The sequence below is a fragment of the Python bivittatus genome, unplaced genomic scaffold (genome assembly GCF_059951505.1).
Source record: "Python bivittatus isolate LINGU-HERP-01145 unplaced genomic scaffold, Pbiv_v1 ctg000010_np1212, whole genome shotgun sequence".
In the NCBI taxonomy this organism is placed as follows: Eukaryota; Metazoa; Chordata; class Lepidosauria; order Squamata; family Pythonidae; genus Python; species Python bivittatus.
The window spans coordinates 5,654,296-5,676,359 of NW_028277029.1; the positions used below are offsets into that span (position 1 = coordinate 5,654,296).

Below are 22,064 nucleotides of genomic sequence, written 5' to 3' on the forward strand. Positions count from 1 at the left end.
ATGAAGAGCAATTACTGCAACTGAAGAAATAGAGAAGGAAGCTCCTCAGGTTTCTGAAACAAGATGTGGCTTTAAGATGACAGAAGGAAAGCTTGCATTTCAGATTTCACACAACACAGAGGTGTTCTATTTCGCACGGGAAGAATTACCTTCAGGTGCTACTTATCCTAGAAGCCAAAGGAAGCTAAAAGATATGGGTTTGTGCAATACTCGCTTATATTGCCGCTCACATTTATGTTTTTGCTTGTCCAAGATACACAAAGCAACCCTACAGGAACCCCAGAAAGGATGCAATGTTGGTTTTGCAATAATACTCAGTTCCTGTATGTTTATTTCAAGTGATATTTTGCTGCAAGGAGGTATCCCGTCATTCGTTTTTAAAGCTCAAAAAGAACCGGGGTCCAGTGCTTATGAAAAGGAGCCTCCAAAAACAACTCATCTCCTTCAAACTTTTTTTTTACAACAGTGGATGAGAACGATTACATCACAGAAGTTTATTTCATTGCCAATTACCTGAAAATTCTGAAAATGCAGACTTGTTTTCTTCCCAGATGTCCCCATGACGAAAAGAAAATCTGGTGTTAACACAAAAGGAACTCTTTCCTTATTAATTCCAAGGAAGCTTTTGTAATTTCCAAGAATATGGCCGAAGTCAATATGAAAGAGATTACCTTGGGAAGAAGAAATCAATTATTACGGTGGGCAATTAAAAACAAGTCAACCGGGCTCCTAGGATGACTTATTTCAAAAAGCTCTCTTGGGCCTCCCTTCTGTACCTTTATTGTATCTTTCTATGGATGGAGCTCTCCAATTTTGTCAAAATCTGCTTTTCTATAATCAAATGACCGCATTCCTTGCCGTCTTCTCTTCATTTGCCTTATTTGTCTGATCTCTGTCTGGCTACCAGACACTGACCCTAAGACAACACGCAACATAGCCAAGTCCTACAAAACTCAAGTAAAATAAGGCACACGGTAACTAAAAGCAGATGAACCCGTTTAATCATAGTCTGCTAGATATGGCTTACTAGGAGTAAGATATACCTTACTAGGAGTAAGCTAGGAGCACTAACTCCTAGTGACTGACTTCCTTATTAGCTAAAACTTTTATAGTTTAAGTGAAACTTTTTATCTTTAAATCTTCTTTTAGTTAAGATTACCGTTTTATACTTACTCTCTGTTACTTATTATTGATTGGAACATCTGTAGTGCCCCAAATTAATAGTCGTTCGGTGATCATTTTTTGGGGAAATGTAAGGATTCTTAAAAATTCTTAAGTGAAAGGAGTATATTGTATCAAATGGGAAACTGGTTATTTATCATTTAATGATCCTTTTCTCTCCATATCCCTCCATTTTACACTTCCCAATCACTAACCATCCTTCCATTGGGAAAGAATGATACAGTGAATCATAAATCATTAATTCATTAATTGCAAAGAAATGGTAAGCAAGAGGCAATAAAATAAACATTTGCATTAAAATAACAATCTAATGGAGACATAGCCCAATATCCAAATGCCACGGAATCTGCTCTCACTCATTAATGTCACCAACATCAAAGCTCACCTGACCCTGTGATCATTATGTTGTCATTATGCCTGTCTCCAATTCCAAGAACGAAGGTGGCCACACAATATCCTGCGCAAGAATATACAAATCGTTCCACTGCTGCCTGAAACTGTGAAAAAAATGGTTCAGGTTATCAGCTTTGTGCCCGACTGCAGAATACCCCAAATCGATGTAATCAAAATTGTTGCTTTTCAATCGTTATTACGCCTCCAATCAGGTTGGGTGTTGGCAACTCAACGACATCCACGTTCTTGTGAATCTATGGTTGCGATTGTTTTACAAATGACAGACAAAACAGAGACTTTACTACAGAAAATACAATAAAATGGGAAGTAGTTATCAATTCACAAGGCACAGTGAAAGTAAACGTTAAAAAAAAATTGATCTGAAACAAATACAGAGCGCTGAAACATACAGATACTGGTATCCAATATGCTAACTGCAGTCATACAGAGAGAAAAATCACTTATATGCTCGCTCGCTCTTTTTCTCTTCTTAAGTGAATGCTCCTATCCAACCTGTGGCTTTTCTTTTCAAGTCCCAGCTAATTGTCTTACTGAACGTATAGCAACATACAAAGAAAAGGGATATCCCACATCAAATGCAAGACGGCTCTCAGCCTTAAAAGAAGGATCTTCAGAAGAAGGATCCTGAGATACAACCTAGTAATAGAAGGATGGTTCATGAAAAAAAAAAAACCCTTCGCTAAACATGTGTGAATTGCTAAAACTCTTGCAGTATTACAGTCTGTTTTCCCCCAAAGTTTTTTCTAAGCAGCATTTTTAACATCACAGTTTCATCACTGTTATATTCATCATATCTCTTAACCCATAAAGGCTTTCTCTGCATCTTCCCCTAATTTACCTGACCGACTAAGCCTTTTTCCATTAAAACTATTTGACTTTCAACTTCCATATCCCTGGTTTTTAAAGGCAGATTCTCCTGATGTAAGCTCTTTTTGAAAAAAATAAATAGCTGTCACTGTCTGCACACAACTTTTAGTGGTACGACTTTTTTCAAACTTTCTGTTGTGCCTTGTTGATTGAGGAATAACAAATGCTAGCAGACTATGAAGTGAATTTTGGCCCCCATTCGCTTCCAACATTCTTTTCCATTCCTGCTCACTCCACAATTTAAAAATTTCATGAGTTCTCGTGTTGGAACGGACTGCGTGAAAAGTGTAAGGATATTAAACTTAAAAAAGAAGATGATAGACCCCATCGTGGCCAACAAAGAAATAATGTTTTTCAAACAAAACAAAAGCAATCAGGAATGCTTACCTTTTCTTCAATTACACACTTCTCCTTAAGCCACTGGTTTAGTATTTCATCTTTAAACGCCCCAGTGTTTCCAACTGTACTTTGCTGGATTTTGGCAATTGTATTCGCATCCTTTACAATTTCAATCATTCCTGTTTTTTTTTAAAAAAAGCAGGGCTTGAACCAATAGTATCATTCCATGTGACAGAACTACACCATTTCTTTCTCTTCTTCTGCACCTCCAGATCTCTACTGTCAGTTCTACAAGGTAGACCAGTCTAAGATGCCATATAGGTCAGGACTACTTTTATTGTGACAGCTATAGTAATGGAATCTTGAAAGCATGAATGTGCTTTTCCCTCTCCCTCCCTCCCTTGAATTTTGTGTGAACTAGAGTGGAGCATGTCTGAGATGTTTTCTCAAATTAGTTTCTTGCAATGAGCTCAAATCCCACATCTGACTACTGACTTAGTAGCGCCTCTTCCTTCTGTTCTTCAAGAACATTCCCTATGCTCTCTAAGCTACAGAGATTTGTGGTCCCTGTCAGCCTTACTAGGTAGACCAGGCAGGAAACACAACCAGATGAGCTAATTCTACTTTATCGTAAGGTTACATTAACAGAATCTTGCAAGTCTGAAAGTATTTCTCTCCCCCCATTCCCTTTACAGCCCAAAAACTAGGGAGGGTCTCTTCTGAAACTCTTGCCCTGTCCACATTCCTGCTGTGGGCTACGCTGCCTTTTATCTGACCTTTCCCTTGGCTGCATCTTGTTGCCCTGTCTCCCAAGGTCATTCCCACGTACCATTACAGTTCCTCTGGAGGAGATCTGGGGCATATTTAGCATGGTGATAAGGAAGAAAGACAGCAAAGTTGTAAAATTTGTGACTGCATGGCTGCCCATTGGTCATATGAGAGCCAGTGTGGTGTAGTGGTTAAGGTGCTGGAATAGAAACTAAGAGATTGTGAGTTCTAGTCCTCTGTAATAGTATGTGGTAATGACCTTGGGAGACAGGAGGAACAGTCTCAGCCTAGATATTAGTCTGATAAACGAAATCTGAGTCCAAAGGAGGAGTGGAGAAAGCCTCTCACAAGGGACCCTCCCTAGTTTTTGGGAGAGTAAAAGTGAGGTATAGGAGGGGTACTTGTAACCTTATAATAAAGGTAGTGTTGGTACTCATGGTTGGTGCTTCTTGTCTAGACTACCTCTAAGTGCTGACATTGCTGACATCCTCCCTCAGGGAGAGAAACCGTTTAGGTGACTTTGGGCCAGTCACTCTCTTTCAACCCTCACAGAGTTGTAGGGAAAGTAGGAGGGAGCATTAAATAAGCTGCCTTGAGTATACAAAATAAATTCCTAATAACTACGTTGTCTGTGACAACGTTCTTATACTACAGCTGTGGCAGACATCCCTCCACCTCCTCTTAAATAGAACGAGCCGGATCAAGGAGGGAGACGTAAGAACATGTCACAATTCATCACTCATCTCATGAGCAACAGTCAATATCCCCCCATATTTGCACAATCTCAGTTACACTGAAATGGAAAAAGAAATGGAGGTACTAATTGAGGAAAGGATTTAATCTCTGCAGAGCAACTGGAAATAATCCAGTCAGTCACCAAGGTCATTTTTTACCTAAATACTTCCAAGCGTGACATTCAAGTCCAATTAGAAGCTGTCAGACTTATTGTGACAGATTTCATGTGCCGTTATTTATATTTACTTAAATGAAGAGAGCTCCATACAAGGACTGGCATCTCGTGGGAGATGGCTATCAGCATGAGCCTGAACTAGTAGGCAACCCCCAGATCCACAGTTTCTGGGGTGCCACGAGGATGAAAAGAAGCCCACCTCTTTCTAAAAATGTTCAGTGAAGTTTCTTGAGAGAAAATATTCCAGATGTAAAAAAGCCAAGGGAGAGCGCAGTATCAGAAGACAGGGATTCATCCCAACCCCGAAAGATTTTAACTCCTGCAGGTACTGTGATTTTTAAAAGGCCTCGTTTGGACAAATACACTACCTATTTTATTTCCTGTAGAAATGCAGCCATAAGGCAACAAACATAAATCCAAGGATTCCTCTTCCCATATGGATGCCATTATTCGAAGTATCTAATAGAAACAAAAGACAAACCACATCAAGGGGCTATTTTTATTTTCTAAAAAAATCTTATAAAGATGCATTTGAGCTAAAGAAGTGATTTCAAATCAAATTCAAATCCAATTCTTTATTACAGGACAGCGACCCAGGCTAAATAAAACTGACTAAATAAAACCTACAGAGTAGAGCTACGAAACAGAACACGCAAAATAAAACAAGTAAGTTATTTCAGCAGGCCGGAACCTAAATGTCAGCCTCAGCTAGCATGGCAATGATCAGGGATTTAGTTAGTTGTAGTCCAAACATCTGGAGCAGTGTTTCTCAGCCTTGGCAACTTGAAGATGTGTGGACTTCAACTCCCAGAATTCCTTAGCCAACAAGGCTGGCTAGGGAATTCTGGGAGTTGAAGTCCACACATCTTCAAGTTGCCAAGGGTGAGAAACACTGATCTGAAGGGTCCTGGACTCTGAATTAAACTACATAAATTTTGCAGAACACTCCTGACAAGACAAATAACTGAACTAGCTTATTAAGAAACATGCACCAGAATTAAAAAAGAAAAACTCCAAGTCACTAAAATGCATAAACATCCTGTCTTCTATGCTTGTTTCCATCACCTTCATCTCTGTGAATCAGATAAAGATTTGTTGAGTGCCACAAGAAGAGATGAAGTGTGCTTTCCACAATTAAGCTAAACATCTGGACACCTCCATACTAATCTATGTTAGTCAGTGGGCGGAAGTTCTAATGACAGAGGAGACACCTAATCTTGATGGCTTTTTTGTTTCTGGTGCCTTTGAGTCTGTCTTGACTCCTGGCAACTGCCTGGACAAGATCTTGCAGTTTTCTTGGCAAGATTTTGGAAGTGGGTGTTGGGGTGTGCAGCGTACACTCCACGTAGTGGTGCTCCGTGAGACAAAATAAACAGTCCACAGTCCAATGTAGAAAACTTGCACACAGACATTTACTGTACAATATACACAGAATGTACACCACCAACCTGCAAATCCCTAATTACTTCCCAGAACTCCACACCAGCCACAACTCCTATCACCAGCCACACTATAACCCATGGTGCGCTTTGCTATATACAGTGGTTTGTGCTGTGTCACGCTGCCACACTCTACAGGTGTGTGCTCTGGGCGGGTTGCGGGGATTGCAAACACAGTCAAGCTGTGCTCTGTCAAATCCATATTCTCATTGAGAAATTCTTTACTCTAGGGTAATCCCCTGGCACCCCTCCAATTTTTCAGTGTGACTATGCATTCCTATCATGCCAATTTGTTTCACCATTATCCAATATTTCTGGTTGCCCAATGGCTTGGTCATGATATCGGCTATATTGTTTTCTGACATACAATATATTAAGGTTATTAACCCCTTTTGTACAGCTTGTCGCACATTGCAGTATTTGATGTCCACATGCTTACATCGTGTATGAACTCTTTCTGATATAGCCATGGTGATACAGGTTTGTGAATCCTCATACACAATTACAGGTAATACAGTTGGTATTTCAAGGTCTTTAAACACCTGTACATACCAAATTACATCGTTACATACGTCAGATAACGCTGCATACTCAACTTCTGCTGTGGACACTGCAACTGCTGTTTGTTTCTTTACCTTCCAATGTACCATGGAATCTGCATATTTTATGACTATCCCAGTTGTCGACCTCCGGTCTGTAATATCTCCACCCCAGTCGCTATCTACATAACATTCTATTTTGTCCCATGTTCCCTGACAGCGGGTTGCCCTTGGCACCTTCCTAGGGCACAGAAAAAGGGACTGGCCCAAGGTCACCCAGCTGGCTTCGTGCCTAAGGCAGGACTAGAACTCACGGTCTCCAGGTTTCTAGCCTGGTACCTTCACCACTACACCAAACTGGCTCTCAGTCTTGATGGATACCAATACACAGGACAAAAACAAAACAGTAAGTGTTCACAGAAATATTGGAATTGTCCAGGAAAAAAACCCCCATCTTTATCCCTGGCTGATTAGAAAGGAAGAGGGTAGATCAGGAGACAATATTATTTCAGCCATCCTGCTGTGATTGTTCTAGAAATCAGCTGGAAAAAAACATAGACTTGTTCAAGCATCACTGGAATTAAAAAATACTTTACCATCAGTAGCAAAAGTTAGGGAAACTGGAATAAGAATCTGAACTTTAGCTAAATGGGCAAGAAAAACCACTGGTAAGCTACACAGATCCAGCTGTGATTTTTTAAAAAGGACATGAAAAAGAGGACTGCTATTAGTAATGATGTCACTCTAGCACCACTGACTTCTGTATTTATTAGCAGCCACGTAGGACACTCCTGTTTATTTCCTCTTTTCCTAACTAAAGTGGTTCTTTAGTGCTTCTCCCATCTCTTTGGCTTTCTTCAGGGTGTTATACATATTACCTGTAAAATGAGCATATCTTGTCTCAGATCATCGCCATGTTTGAAGATGATGCCAATGGTTTCGCTGGAGAGAGATGTTGGATCTGCGCATTTGAATTCTAGCCAAAGCGGTTTTTTCTTGGACGCCATAACTTTACACTTCTCTATCTGCAAGAAAAGGGATACCCTTATACATCGATTACAACCAGAATTGATGTCTAAGGATTAAAGGCTAAGACCGTGCATCTACTCTCAAAGTGAAGGAAATTAAAAATGTTAAACACAGATTTTGAAATGAATCTCTCCAGGATCAACCCCATTTGTTACTGTACATCCATATTTTTTCTCTTGGGACACTTTCATGTAAGAACTCTGCATCAGTAATTGGCTCAGTTGTGGCATATTTGAAGCCACCATAAAATAAGTCTTCTTTTAAGCCTGCACCTCTGTGGCTCTTGCAGGCAATCATTTGCAGGAACTCTTGCCTTTCCATGCCTCCTGACTACAGGGTTTCAAAATGAAAGGGGGCCCGACAGCTGTTCATCTCTCCCTCACAGGAATTTCTGAGATTTTTTTAATATGGCTAGAAAAATGTTTACAACATGGCTAGGGATTGGTGTATACATCCCAGCCACTTATGTTCTTTCCCCTTTGCTCAGAGTAAGGGATTTTCATTAGTGTAGGACCTATCACAGCAACTTTTGCTCCTTGGTCTCACCATTATGAGGCCAACAGTTGAAAGATGATTGCAGAATGTCCTCAAATTGCACTGGGGAGACTGTAGAAGAAGCAGGGGGGTAGAATTACTCCTTATTTCCTTCTAAACCTTCCTACCAGACCCTATCCAATTGTGTGTGTGTGTGTGTGTGTGTTTTAATCCAAAGAAACATAACGAAACATAAACTATTTAAAAATCGCTTAGGTGTGCAACATGCAATTGATTTCACTTTCAGATATTTTTCACTCAGAGAATATCTAATTTAACAGGTCATGCACTGTTTCTCATCCTGTAAACAGCTGTGCTCTTGTTGAGGTTTCCAGCCAGCCATGTATCTCTCTAATTTCATAGCAGAAACTCAACCAGGTCATTTATTTATTTCTTGCCAACTCTCACTCAAGATTACATTGAGCCTTCATGGATGTTTTGCTCAATTTTTGTTCTATTAAACTTTGGGGGATTAAAAAAAATGCTTTGTACTGTTGCATATATCAGGGTTTACTTCTTGTTTCTCAGTGGCCCTTTGACACTCATTTATCAGACTTTGTTATCAGAGAAGGAATTATATTTACCACAAGTGCTCCTGCTTTCAGCCCAGGGTCATATGGAACTCTAAAACATTCTGGAAATTTGCTGTCCTGTAGCTTCTCAAGCTTTTGTTTGAGCTGTGTGATGACTAAGAAATGAGAGTGGGGAAAAAAAAGATTTAAAAAATCAGAAGCTTATTCTGATAAGCATGAAATGGAAAGGTGGATTGCTGGTTTCTGTGGAATACACAACCTAATTTCTCCTTTAGGAAGTAAGGTTCAGATTTCAAGAGAATATCTAGAGGCCATTGTTTATTTATGATCCAGACCAATAAAACACAAATACAACCCTTAAAAGTATAAGAAAACCAAACCTGAAACAATGATGAAAAGAAGGATCAAATTACTTCCGCAAGCCATAGCTATTACTAAAAGCTTGGCTGTCAGCCATATGAAGTAGACAAGATCAGGAGACTGACTCCATTGGAAGACTACTTGATTGAGATATCCTATAGTATTGTTTCTCAACCTCAACTTTAAGATGAGTGGACTTCAACTCCCAGAATTCCTCCCAGCATTCCTCAGCCAGGAATTCTGGAAGTTGAAGTCCACCCATTTTAAAGTTGAGGAGGTTGAGAAACACTGGCCTTTAGTAACAGAATCTTGCAGTCTGCCTGTGTTTTCCCTTCCCTCCTTTTTATACCCATGGAGTTGTGGAGGAACTAGTCTGAGTCTCTTTTTAATACCTTCCCACCTCCCTGAGCTTAACACATGCTTCTTTTGCAGTTGCTGTTGTCTTAATGGCTTCTGGATGGTTTCTCCAAGGTCATCTCCATGGTTCCTAAAGAGAACTTTTGGGTGATTGCTCACATTTGATCTTGCAAAAGGAGTCTGGTAACTCTTGATCAGAAACAAAACAGACATTTCCAGCCACCAGGTTTATGAGTACGAGAGGCCACGAGTGGTTATAATGGTTAGCAACATATGAGTTACTGACTTGACCTCTCTGTCTCAATGTACACAATTATGCTTCTAGTATGGGAAATAAGACCAAAAGAAACGTGCCTATGTCTCAAGACAAGCTCTATCTGTCTTCAACCATTGCAGAGCTTTTTGAAGTCATGATCTAACTTAGCTAAGAGACAGTCACACTCATGACTTACACTATTAACATCTCATCTGATTTGAAGGCTATCAAGATTTGCTAAGCTACATCTGAAAATTAAGGGGCTTTCAACAAATAATTCTTTTCTTTTAAAATAATCAAAATCATTTCAGGAGAAAATGAAATACAATTAAGAAAAAAATATCCTAAAAGATCACTGTAGGTATAAAACAGCAGACCATAAATATCCCTTAAGGGAGTCAATCAATAAAATCCTTGTTGGTAAAAAAAAAAAAAAAAAAAAAGTCTTAAAATGCTGACTTCCATATTTTCTCCAAAGGAAGGCAAAATAAATTCTTTTTTTTCCTTCCACGTCCTTCAAAAGTACAGACACCAATCCTCCCTCCTAAACCTATATAGAAAACCCTTACAGGTCTATCCAGATAAAATGAGTATGGATTGATTTCCATTATCAAAATAGCCTCTCTATTGTACATCTCAGATATAAAAAGCAGAAAGCTATTCCTCACACCCCAACCTATCTGAACCCTAAGAACAATTTTTTTCTACACCACTCATCTTTAAACACTTAGACATGGCAGAATTAGAAGAAGAAACATTTTATTTAGATAATCTAGGCATTATTCCATTTTTAAAGATACCCATGATGAAAGGCTAAACTTTAACTCTACCTATGCTGCTAGATCTCCTTTAGGGAAAAACAACAACAACACAGAGACCCTGCAGGGTCCAAGGCAGTGTTTCTCAACCTTGGCCACTTGAAGATGTGTGGACTTCAACTCCCAGAATTCCCCAGCCAGCATGCTTCTGGGAGTTGAAATCCACACATCTTCAAGCTCTCAAGGTTGAAAAACACTGGTTCAAGGTCACCTCCAACACCATCACCACCACAACGGAGACACCGCTCTGGAGCAACCATCTGGCTCTGCTAAGTTACGAACAGCTATCTGTGTTCATAATGAACTCTGACGGGGTTTTACCAAGGCAAGTATATTTTTGGTTTTTTGATCCGGCTTGCAACTGACTCTTCTTGAAACTGCAACTGTGACACAAAGATACCACAGACTTCGCTGCCCATGACTAAAAACGAGAAAAATGTGTTACATATGAAATCGTGCTTATAAAGACTGTGCCTACCTTGAGGGGTGACATCATACTTCTCTGCAGAAATGGACTTTATCTCCCTGGTCACCCTGTGCAGCAGCTCAGTGACCTGAACTTGCTTGAGGAAGTCCTGCAGCATGGCTTTTCCACAGCCCCTCAAGTAGGCTTCTAGGATCACGGCAAACCTTTGCTGATAGTGCATAGATTGCGCAATCTCACTTCTCAGAAACCAAAACAAGAAGTGTCCGATTCTTTTGTTCTATGAATGGAGGAGGGAACATATGAGACGTATTCTCAACAGAGCTGATGTTGGAAATACATCTACGTTTCATCTAATTTAAAGCTTTCCAAATACTTACTCTTAAGCCGCGCTTCAGAAGAAACCGGGCTAAGGCGCTGTCATGATAAGGCTCAAATTTCACAGCCTGGAGTAGAGGAAAAAAAAAAAGGATGAACATGCTTTATTTTAGCTGTGTGTTGTTATTTGGAATTTCTGTGTGAAGTCTGTAAAATGAGAGTTGAATGAAAAACAACTAAAAAGGTTCTTGACATCAATGATGCTCATAGCCTTATTATGAAGAAATGGCTTAGTTTAATATAATTTATAGCATGTTTTTCGCAAGGCCTTGTGCAGTCTAGTTATGGTCTAATATTCTGGAGTTTTCTTGCATTCTCTTCTAGGCAAGAAGTAGTCAGTTGTGAATAGGATTTTGAGAATAATGGACCATACCAACCTTGAACTGATAACTTAATAGATGCTTCTGACGGAAATATGCACTACTGCGTATGTCAGAGCGCATATTTCCATAAGAAGCATCTATGTATTTCCTTTCTCTTTCTCTCTTTCTTTTTTATAACTTTGAATGGATGATTTTGTAAGGACAGTAGGAGGAGAGACTGTTCAGGCAAGAAGTTGCTTTGGAGCATGCTGGGGCCATACCTAGCATCTTTCGCTAATACCTTACAGCCCATCTTCTCTCCAGTTCATGCGGTAGCTATGAGAGGCAGTCAGGCAATTTGGGAAAAAATGCAGGTGGTTTAAGGAGCTGCTGAGAGATGATGATGATGATGATGATGGTGATGATGATGATGATGATGATAATGATGATAGCTTATATCTTGCAACGATACCTTTAACACCATCAAACAACAACATCTGCCTATCCCAGGTCCTTGGGAAGGACTCGATAGGTAGATAAAAATGCCAAATCCAGTCTGAACATCTGACTGACTGTGCGATCAACCATAACAACAACCACAACCCCCAGTGAGGCACTACCTTGACATGGTTATGGGGCTTGTGTGCTCCAAGGAGGATGAGAACAATGCCAGAGGTTCAATTATACTGGACAGGTCTCATCAGAGGAGCCAGATGAAGAGGATCTCTCTCATAAACAATACTGTGAGATGTAATTTACAGAAACCTATACCAGATTGCTCGTTGCCCGGGTCAACAAGGACCGTGCTAGGTTTTCTATTTCCTGGGCATCTGCTGACAAGTGGGCTGCAGGACTCAGGGCTGTTGGCTGAGCAACCAGGGCCAGCAGCTGCAGGACTACTGGAAGAAACGTTGTTTACCCATCGCAAATATACGCAGACTGAAAGCAAAGAAATAATGATCTGCTATTACAAATCAAGTCCGACAAGAAGAGGATATATGAAAAGAATGCACCAGTTCTGGAAAGGACAACATCCAGTATTGGCAATAACAGAACAGAGGCTAGCAGATCAACACCAATTTATAACACGAAATAAAGTAATCACAGAAGTAGCGGAAGAACTACATAGGTCTACCCAGGGCAAAGAAACCGAAGCCTTGCCAGAAGTAGTTCAGACTGTAGAGGCAAACCAGGGGGAGTCGGCAGTAGAGGAACCCAGCATCGCTACTGAATCATTTTCACTCCCAAACCAGGCACCCTCTGCTCTGCCTTCTCCTGAGAAAGAACAAAGCCCTCTAACTAAAAAACAAGAGGAACTGAAACAAAGCATCTAGAACAGCACGAAGACAACAGAATAAGGTTGCCTGCAGTGAAGCTTGTTACAAAGAAATAGCTAGCACAAAAACGGAAAGATGCCAATACTGTAATATCAAATATAAGCACCAGCTCATTGCAAGAAACAAACCAACTGATGTATGCCGTTTGCCTGCAAGCAAGAACTGGTGGGATCACAAAACAGACAAAGGAATAGAAAATGAAGAAGCTAAAGTGATCTGGGACTTTAGAATTCAAACAAACAAGCACCTGCCACACAACACCCCAGACTTAACAATTGTTGATGAGAAAGACAAAAAAGTCTGGATAGTGGACATTGCAATACTTGGAGACAGCAGAAGAGAAGAGAAAGAACTGGAGAAAATCACAAGATACAAAGACCTGCAAATAGAAGTAGAACGAATGTGGCAAAAGAAAGCAAAGATGGTGCCAATAGTTACTTTAGGCAGCTTTACTTGAAACAGCTTCCATCCTGTGACGATACCTTTAACACCATCAAAGAATAACATCTGCCTATCCCAGGTCCACCTGTATAGGTGGATAAAAATGCCAAATCCAGTCTGAATAACTGGCTGACTGTGCGACCAACAATAATTTATTAAACTTATGCTCTGTTTGTGACCCCAGACAAGCTGGAGCACTGTTTTGTCTTTGAATGTGAATATGTGAATGAAAATAAAAGTGACGTTGCTTTTATGAGAACTGGCTGTGGCCCACTGTAGGACCTAAAGAGCTCTTTACAGGAAGAGTAAGCTGCTCCAGGGAATGCTTCATTGAGCATTATAAAAGGACTACTTAATAAGTAAGTTTTAAAAAAAATAAAAATGTTAAAACCCTGACTTCTAGAGAAAACAGCATGTATGCCCCATGTAATTCCTTGTCTCAAAGTGGGAGAACTTCCACATCTGCTTCAATATAATTGGATACATATTTAAAAACACACACACACAGACAGAGGAAAGCTTCAAAGACAGGTCTCGATGAGAATTATAAGACTAACCTAATCATTTGCATTCAAAAGCCCCTTTAAACGACAAAAACGAGAAAAAGTCAAATTATTATTGCACATGGCTTCAAATTTGGCAGCTTCTGCCCATTTTATAATCAGATATGCACATCAGATGACCAAAGAGAACTCCATGAATGAAGGCCTTAGTCTAAAATGGAGTGAACGACTTCCCACGTACAAGGCAGTTTAACTCCTTCTTCCAACAGCATCCCTCACAACACCACCAACGCTCTGAAGGACAACCTCACCCAATTCCTGTTTGCAGGAACCCAGAACAGAATTGTTGCAGAGGAGACGGTATGGAATCAGATGTTCCACACTGCGAGAGCTAGTAAACGTTCCGAGTCTCTACCGCCTTAGTTCAGAAACACCCAAAACTACATAGAACACACTACAACAAAGTGAGCAGAGAAGACCAAAAATGATAAAGCATTTTTTTAAAAAAATTGAAAGCGTACAGCTGGTATGCTAATCATGAATCATAAAGTTCCCAGCATGGCTATTCAGAAGCAAAGCTGGATCCAAAACTCTTTTCAAATTACAAGCCTAACTTTTAAAGGAGAAGTCCAACCCATCTTAGATCATCCAAATGGCAGTAATTAAAAAAACAGATCTAAGTTGGAAAATATGTCGTCAAATTCCTAAGTAGGAAACCTCGTAATATCCAAGAGATCTTAAACTGCAGAAAATTTAACTATTCAGTTCTGTCACAGTTAATATTTCTCTCTGCTAATCTTTTGCACTTGTCACACCCAAAACACCAAGCCGCCTTACCAGTTACCACTTTTGTCTTCTTACAGGGCTGTTTTCATATTAGAGGCATTTTACTTCAATCTGGATTACGATGTCTTTGGCACCTCTTGAATATTGATGATGAGGAAGACAGAATTGGAAAAAAATCTCATCCAATTTATGACCAATATATCACCTATGCTAGTACTTAATATATCCTGAGGTTAAATTCAAATAAAGAGCGGATTTCTTACTAGTTCTTCATCAGTGGATCAACCAAACACGTGAAACAAATTCCCAGTTCCCACCATGCTCCTTTGGTCATCCAAGCTGCCAGGCCAATAATTCTCTTTGCTAGAAATAGCAGACAAATTTTAGTGCTAATAAAACTTCCACCTTTATCAAGGGAAACAACTTCAGCAGTATAGTTCAGAGTCATTAACTTTGCTTGTTGGAAGCCCTGTAGAGAGCAGCAGTTACATCTGTGGCCTGGCTCTTACTTAGTGTAGCATGGAGTTGGGTGAGCTGATACCTCTTCTAATGCCTCTCACTGGCACTCAGATCTGTAAATCCTTCACTACTCACATAAAATCTGAGTTTTATCTGTCTTTCGGGCACCCAAACTGTTTTCTACATCTGCTTGTCAAGTGTCGTTAATTTTGTAATTCTTGCATCCATTTCTAACAGAGGAATGTCTTCTAGATACTCCAGAAAATGGCCATGTCTTCCATTTACAGACCTTCTGTATGTACTTTCAACTTCTTCTTATAATCAGTTCATTCTCTGATGATCTTATTATTTCACAGGGCTGATTTGACTGTTAAGAGTGTCATCTGCATGTCATGTATTTTCTTGATTTATCCTCTGTACCTCTACAGCATCCTTAAAGAGCATCCACCATACTCCAAAATGTTTTTAAAAATCACCATATGGACAGTTCTCACAAGAATTTATGAGATTTCAAGCAATTATGGGATGAAAAGTGAACTTTTCACTTCATGTTTATCAATGGCACCAAAAAAGAGGAGTGACTGTACTGTAAGGCAGGATTCCTCAACCTCAGCAACTTTAACCATGGCTGGCTAGGGAATTCTGGGAGTTGAAGTCCACCCATCTTAAAGTTGCTGAGGTTGAGGAACCCTGCTGTAAGGGAACACAGAGAGAACCTTGATGAAGGAATGCCATTTTAACTATATTTGGCCAGAACTTTTTGCCAAGTTTCTCCCAGCACAGCATAGAATTCATTTTTCCCCCGCCTATCATTTCTTTTAAAAGTTACATGCAAACTAAGAAATTCAGGCAGATTTGGGCCAGCAGACACCTGAAGAAAAGTGTAAACTTCATCTCTTCCACTTCAGGACACCATGTAGCTGTTAAACCACAGGGCTTCAGCGAAACGCTAATCTTTTTTTCCTCTTAAAAGGACTATCTTAAGGATGCCTACACAGCATATATTAAGCATATATACACACAATAGAATAGGTGCTACTATTTGGTAACACCAATTGCTAATATAGGAGATCCTGTTGTAATAAGGGAACTTTGGATAAATCATGATTTCATGTGTGTACCATACCCAACACCTAATACCTGCAAGATCAGATGCAACGCCCATTTGCAAATGACTCATCGTTTAAGCATGTTCTCAGCACCCAAAGATGCTTCTACGGGGCCAGTTCACACATTCGGTTCCCGAAGATCAAATACTGAATAATCAGAGAGACGGGCAAATACACAACAGTTTGCAATGTATGAATGGTTCTGCTGATATGGTTAATGATAACCGTATTATCATTATGGCTGTGGAGAGCAATCAGAAGGATACTTTGCAAAGTGTAGTAGCGTTAAGCAAACCACCTCTTCTGAAGAATTATAGTAGTCACATCTCCTGGAACACTCACACCACCTTTTCAAAGGGAATTGCCAGTTGTCTGCTGGTGTGTGCAGGCACAGATCCTTCCAATGGGACTGCCAGCAACATGAAGGGCAGTGGGTGTGCGTGCATCTATACACACAGAGGCAGCATAGTAAAAGTCTTCTTTCAAAGCAATTACATTAGCCTTTAAAAGGATGCAGCTGCTTTAATGATTCAAGGAGGAATTGTACGGCTTGTGCTAACATATTTTGGGAAGTGCCCCTTTTCACACCCTTACCATGGTGCACTCCACCATTCAGAATGCTCTCAAAGGAAAAGATAAAGTCTCTCTTGAGTAAAGCTTGATTCCTAATGGTTACATGTACGTGCGTTTTCTTGCCATTGTCTTCATCTATTTTTTTTTTATTTCCCTTTAAAAAAAAACATTCCCAGACTATAGTTCTGGCATCTTCTGATAGGCTCCCATCCAAGTACTAACCAAGACTGGGCCCATTTAGACATCAGAAATGTCCATCTATCTTACCTGAACCAGCTGCAAGAGATAGTGGAGAACATCATCATCATCTAACCCTTCCAACTTCTGCACAGCCATTGTTCTCACGGTTTCATCCGAAAAGTTGCAGTCCAGAAGCTGCATTGGCAAGCCAACATCCAAAGCACTCTGGTCCCACGCATCTCTTTTAGCTAACAGCTGGTATGTTTCGGCTACTATTTCTTGCTGTCCCCATTTCACTGAGCTAAGCAATTTAGGATATGCCTTGGGGTGCTTTATACTTTCATATCTGAAATGCCATAATAATTCTTTGTCTTCAGAGGTGAGTGGATTAAGCAGATCAGTAGCTATGATCTCTTCCAGCTGTTTACGCAGCTGGTTTGGCATTTCAGCTCTGACCCTGTCCCCGTGTGGATCAGATGCTATCTTGTGTTTAGGCAAGGCTATGGGGTGACAGTATTTGTCCAAAACAATTGAAATAGCCATTGAATTTTCTTTATCTGGATTGGTGGCTGAGGTCAGTTTATCAGCATTTATGCTTCCCTGCTCTTCCCCTTTACCTGGAATTTTCCACATATGGAGCACATAGTCCCCCGTTCTAAGCAGAGAGCGGTGGTCTATCAATAAAATGTTGACATAATAGAGAAGCTGCGTTTTGTATTTAGGATCAGAACAGGGAGAATCATGGGAGTGCAGGTTAACTTTTGTGGATGGCGCTGGGGCTTTTCCACAATATATTTGCAGAGTGAGTAATGCTCCTTTAGGGAGGTCCTTAATCTTGATGTCAAACTCAAGCCAAACGTTCCACAGAATTTCTTCAGTAAATGGTTTAGCTGTTGTTCTCCTCTGTGAAAGGAGCTGCTGGCCATGTTGAATATTAGCCTCAACAAAGACCGTAAGGTCTGTGTTTCTTGGTAACACAGGGATATCAATGCCAATTATCTTGACCCTGAATTTCCGATTGCAATCCCACAAGGATATAGTAAATACCCTTTCGTGATCTTTGCCATGTATTGTTAGCTGCTCATGATAACCTGAAACTCCAGTGCAGTCATCAACCAAGGGCCACTCCTCTTTCTGAACTTCATCCTGGTTTGGGTCTGGTGGTTCATCCAGGACCAGGTGGATTTCATCCCCATTTTTAAGACACTGTCTTATCCAGTGGAAGTTTTTGATTGGTGTTTCTCCTACAATATACTCATCTCTGCCACTCACTCTAAGGACAAAATCCAGCTCGCTGTAATCTTCAGGAATATTCATTAAAGATTTCTTCTTTGCCATTTTTGTGAAGAAGCTCTGGAGGATTACTTCTGGTGTGTCATCAATAGCTACTTTAATCTTTTGGCTAGTTGTTCCTCTGTGTATATTTATAAAAATATTATTGTTGACAATTCTACTCAGCAAATATTCTGGAAGTGGTTTGGATGTAGTCCAAGGGTGCATGGAATATAATTTTGGATCTCTGCAGGATACTTCAATTGTCCGTGGAGTGACTAGCCTGCGGCGGGCAAACTCAAGCTCGTCATCATGCACGTTGCTCACGTCAGTGACGTCGTAGCCAATCAAATAATTGAGCTGCTTTTGAAACTCCTGAACTTCCTCTGTGGGGCTGGGCTTTTCAACCACATGGATTTTGCCCACTTTCTTCTGTAACACTTTCCAATATAATATACAATCCAGAGTCTGTATGATCTGGTGCTTGTCATAAATTTCATACCACTGCCCCTTCTTCTGATACAGGAGAAGAAACTGATCGGGCGTGATCTTGCGGAAGGAATCGGAGGTCTGATTACCTTCTACTGCTCGCACCCAAACTTGGGCTTTCATCTGCTCTACTGTGCAGTTGCTAGCTATATCTGCTATGATGCTGGCTGTGGGGAGAACAAACTCAATGGAGATGAGTTCTGTTGAAGAGAAACTGTTTGCTGTACAGTGCGGCTTCATCCTCCTCCTCCTCCGCCGCTTGTTGTCGTCTCTCATAACAACAGGTTGATTGCTGCTGTCCAACTCCATGCCACGGGAAATCTAGGAAATCCAACACAAGGCCAGGTTATTTCTTTTCCCATGGACCAGGAAATGTCTGCTGAGCTTTTGTTAAATGCAATCTCGTTTTTATCGTTTTTACATACATCAAATGAAGGCTAGCCCAACTTTTGAATCCCTTTGATTTCCTTCCATTAAAGATAATGGATTAAAAAAAAAACATACAGTAATAGCAAGTTCTGGGCAGCCAAAATACACACTGTATTAAGAACAGCTTCTGTAAATAATCCAATTGCCCAAAAAAGGCAATCGCTATAACAAGAATAGCAGTATGTTGATCTATAAACCTCAGATCTCACTCTGTGAACTAAAACCTCAAGATTCAAGAGCTCCTTAGCCGAGTGAATGCTTTCTGTCCTATTACACTGGTAACATACATGTTTTGTAAGAATTCCTACGTAAGACTATTCTTCCAGATACCAACTAGACATCCCTAACTATCCCAAGCAATTTAAAACTATTTTAAAGTTCACGAGCTTCCTTCCCAACCTGCTTGTTCTAGGTTCTTATAGGAAAAACCTTGAACATTAAAAATCATGATATAGGTAATAGCAATAACGAAGCTCAGAAAACATTCACACGAAGAGCATACCCTAGTGTGCTAGGAAAGGAATGGTTTAAATAAAAATCTTAAGCTTGATTTGGATTTGGTTCTGGCTTCCAGCATTGTGCAGTTGATACGTGGGGATTTAAACGAGGTAGAAAAAGCAGGCAGAGCGAGAAGCAGGTAGCCCAAGACCAGACTAATCTATTACAGTAACAAGGGAGAGGCACCAACCTTTCCTCCTGCCCAAAGGCACGAAGGCTTCCACCCATTTCACACAGGCAGAGGAACTGAACCTGCATTCAATAAATGAGACTTATGTTTGCTGCTGGGCAGTCACTGGAATTCTTAACAGCTTTCCTAGTTTTTGCAATAAGCTTATTTATTGGCCATCTGTGTCTATGCATCACTGTCCGCACAGCGTCCAATTTTTGTGTTCGCTAAGAGAAGTATTAGCCTGCCGCAGAGCACGGCTTCTGGAATTCTCTCCCACCCCTTTCCCAGCAGTGCCCAGATGTTGTGTGTATGGGAGTGGGGCAAACATGTTCTGCTCTGGGCCATGTGACCAGGTAGGGGAGGGCTTAGAATGCAGAGGTCGCCAACATTCTGAGCCACTGCCCAGCTGCCTCTCCTGGAGGGGCATAAACATTTTCCCCCCATAGCCTCAGGCCTGATCTCACCCCCATTTGCCCCCAGCAAATTCTACTGGGTTGTTCCTTTGGTAATGGAGCACTTGGTTAGTGTGGTTGTTTTAAAGAAAACAACAACACACTACCCTTCCTGGATATCAGGAGAGGAAATGACGGCAAATTAGAAACACAAGTCAATCGAAAAACAACCCACACTAATCAAGTGCTCCATTACCAAAGTAACGAGCCAACCTCCCACAAGAGGAGTTGTATAAGAGTATTATTCAGGCAAGCACAGACGCACTGCAGCAACCCAGAACAGCAGAAAAAAGAAACAGACCACCCATACAACATCTTCCAACAAAATGGATACCCACACAACTTTGTCAAAAAGTGCCTGATCACTCAACCTACTGCAACACAACCAACACAAGCTATGAAAAGGATTAGACTGCCATACATCGGAAACGTCTCAGAAACAACCAACAGTCTATTACAACCACGTGGCATCTCCGTAGCACACAAACCAACTCAAGCCCTCCAAAACATCTTAAGCAAACCAAAAGACCCAGTAGCCCAAGAAGAGAAAACAGGAGTCATCTACAACATACAGTGTAAGGACTGTAACAAGCATTATGTAGGACAGACAGGCAGAAGGCTAGCAGAGCACATCCACGATCACCAACTAGCAGTCAGAAGACACGATGAAAACTCCTTCATCTCACAACACGCAGACAGACTTAACCATAGTTTCAGCTGGGAAACTGTGAGCGTCTTAGACCAAGCTAAATCCAAAAATGCGAGGGAATTCCTGGAAGCTTGGCACTCAGACTCATCAGCCATCAACAGACACACAGAGATAAACCACATTTACACACCATTCAAAAGACAGAATAAAAAAAGCTAAGAAAGAAACAAAAAAAACAGAATACATCCTCTCCAGCAGCCAACACCCAGATAAGCAAGGATTAACACCAGACAAACCATCAAGCAGAAAACAATGCCCTAATCAAGGAAATATCAAGAAGGAAAAAAAACCCCACCAACCCTAGCAGGGCAAGCTACAGTATATAAACAGGGAGCAAGCCCCACACTCACTTTAACTGATGATGTTACCTAGTCAGGTAATGAAACGTCTGCAAGGAAACAACCAAGCTCAGAGAGCACCAAGGACTCCACAGTTCAACCCTGAGCTACACGTATTCTCCTCTATCAGAAGGATTTTTTAAAAATCTGTTTTACTGAGCCCAACTGCACGCACTTAAAACTTGATCCAACTCATAGATTCATGCTAACCCGAAGGAAAATGCCATTTTTAATATTTTGTCATCATCATCCATTTCCAAATATTAAGTAGACACTGTTTCTTGGAAATACATTTAAGATCTGAAGCTTTTTAAAGCCTCAGTATTTAAATAATTAATGTATAACATGCCATTTGCTCTATAAATGTTATATCTCTATTTAAAAAAAAAAAAAAGCATTTCGAAGCCAGCATCATTACCAATTGCAAAGGGAAGAGAAAAATATATTTGGGGGGAAAATGCAGGGGATATAAGAGTATTTTTATCTCATTAAAATAAGTAACAATTGTCTTCCTAGATTAAATCAAAATTCATCTACCCCAGAACATCAGCAGCTCATATGCGGAGAAAAGACTTTTTCCAACCCGTTTCAAACAACTTATATCTTAGATCACACATGACCAATGACAAGTATTTAAAATTTGTCTTAAATTTTGTCCATTCTGCTGCTATATCAGATGAAATGAAGGATACACAGATACGAGCTATTTTGGTTAGTTTCTACTTAACTAATAAGAGTTATGTTGCTCACCAGCATTATTTTTCACAGCAAAACCTCAGATGCAAAACTCCTTTTCTAATAACTTCTTCCCCATCTTTTGATCTCCAGAAAATTTCAGAACAAAAGATGAGAAGAGCAAAGCTATTGC

At 40.4% G+C, this 22,064-nt stretch overlaps 1 protein-coding gene across 11 annotated transcripts in view; it reads right to left on the reverse strand.

Moving 5' to 3' along the window:
- The window catches only part of PIK3CG (phosphatidylinositol-4,5-bisphosphate 3-kinase catalytic subunit gamma), a 34,370-nt gene that overhangs the window by 2,889 nt on the left and 9,417 nt on the right, over positions 1-22,064 (reverse strand). For 10 of the 11 annotated variants that reach the window (XM_025176194.2, XM_025176191.2, XM_088153977.1 and 7 more), the window contains 9 exons: positions 16,925-18,919; positions 11,150-11,215; positions 10,824-11,049; positions 8,606-8,709; positions 7,337-7,483; positions 4,849-4,939; positions 2,851-2,981; positions 1,568-1,679; positions 514-671 (listed from right to left, as the gene is read on the reverse strand). In XM_025176194.2, coding sequence (XP_025031962.2) covers positions 514-671; positions 1,568-1,679; positions 2,851-2,981; positions 4,849-4,939; positions 7,337-7,483; positions 8,606-8,709; positions 10,824-11,049; positions 11,150-11,215; positions 16,925-18,907 — 3,018 coding nt within the window. In that variant the 5' untranslated portion in view covers positions 18,908-18,919. Of the gene's footprint in view, positions 1-513; positions 672-1,567; positions 1,680-2,850; positions 2,982-4,848; positions 4,940-7,336; positions 7,484-8,605; positions 8,710-10,823; positions 11,050-11,149; positions 11,216-16,924; positions 18,920-19,715; positions 19,778-22,064 lie in introns of all 11 variants that reach the window. The other variant, XM_088154065.1, reaches the window with a different exon arrangement.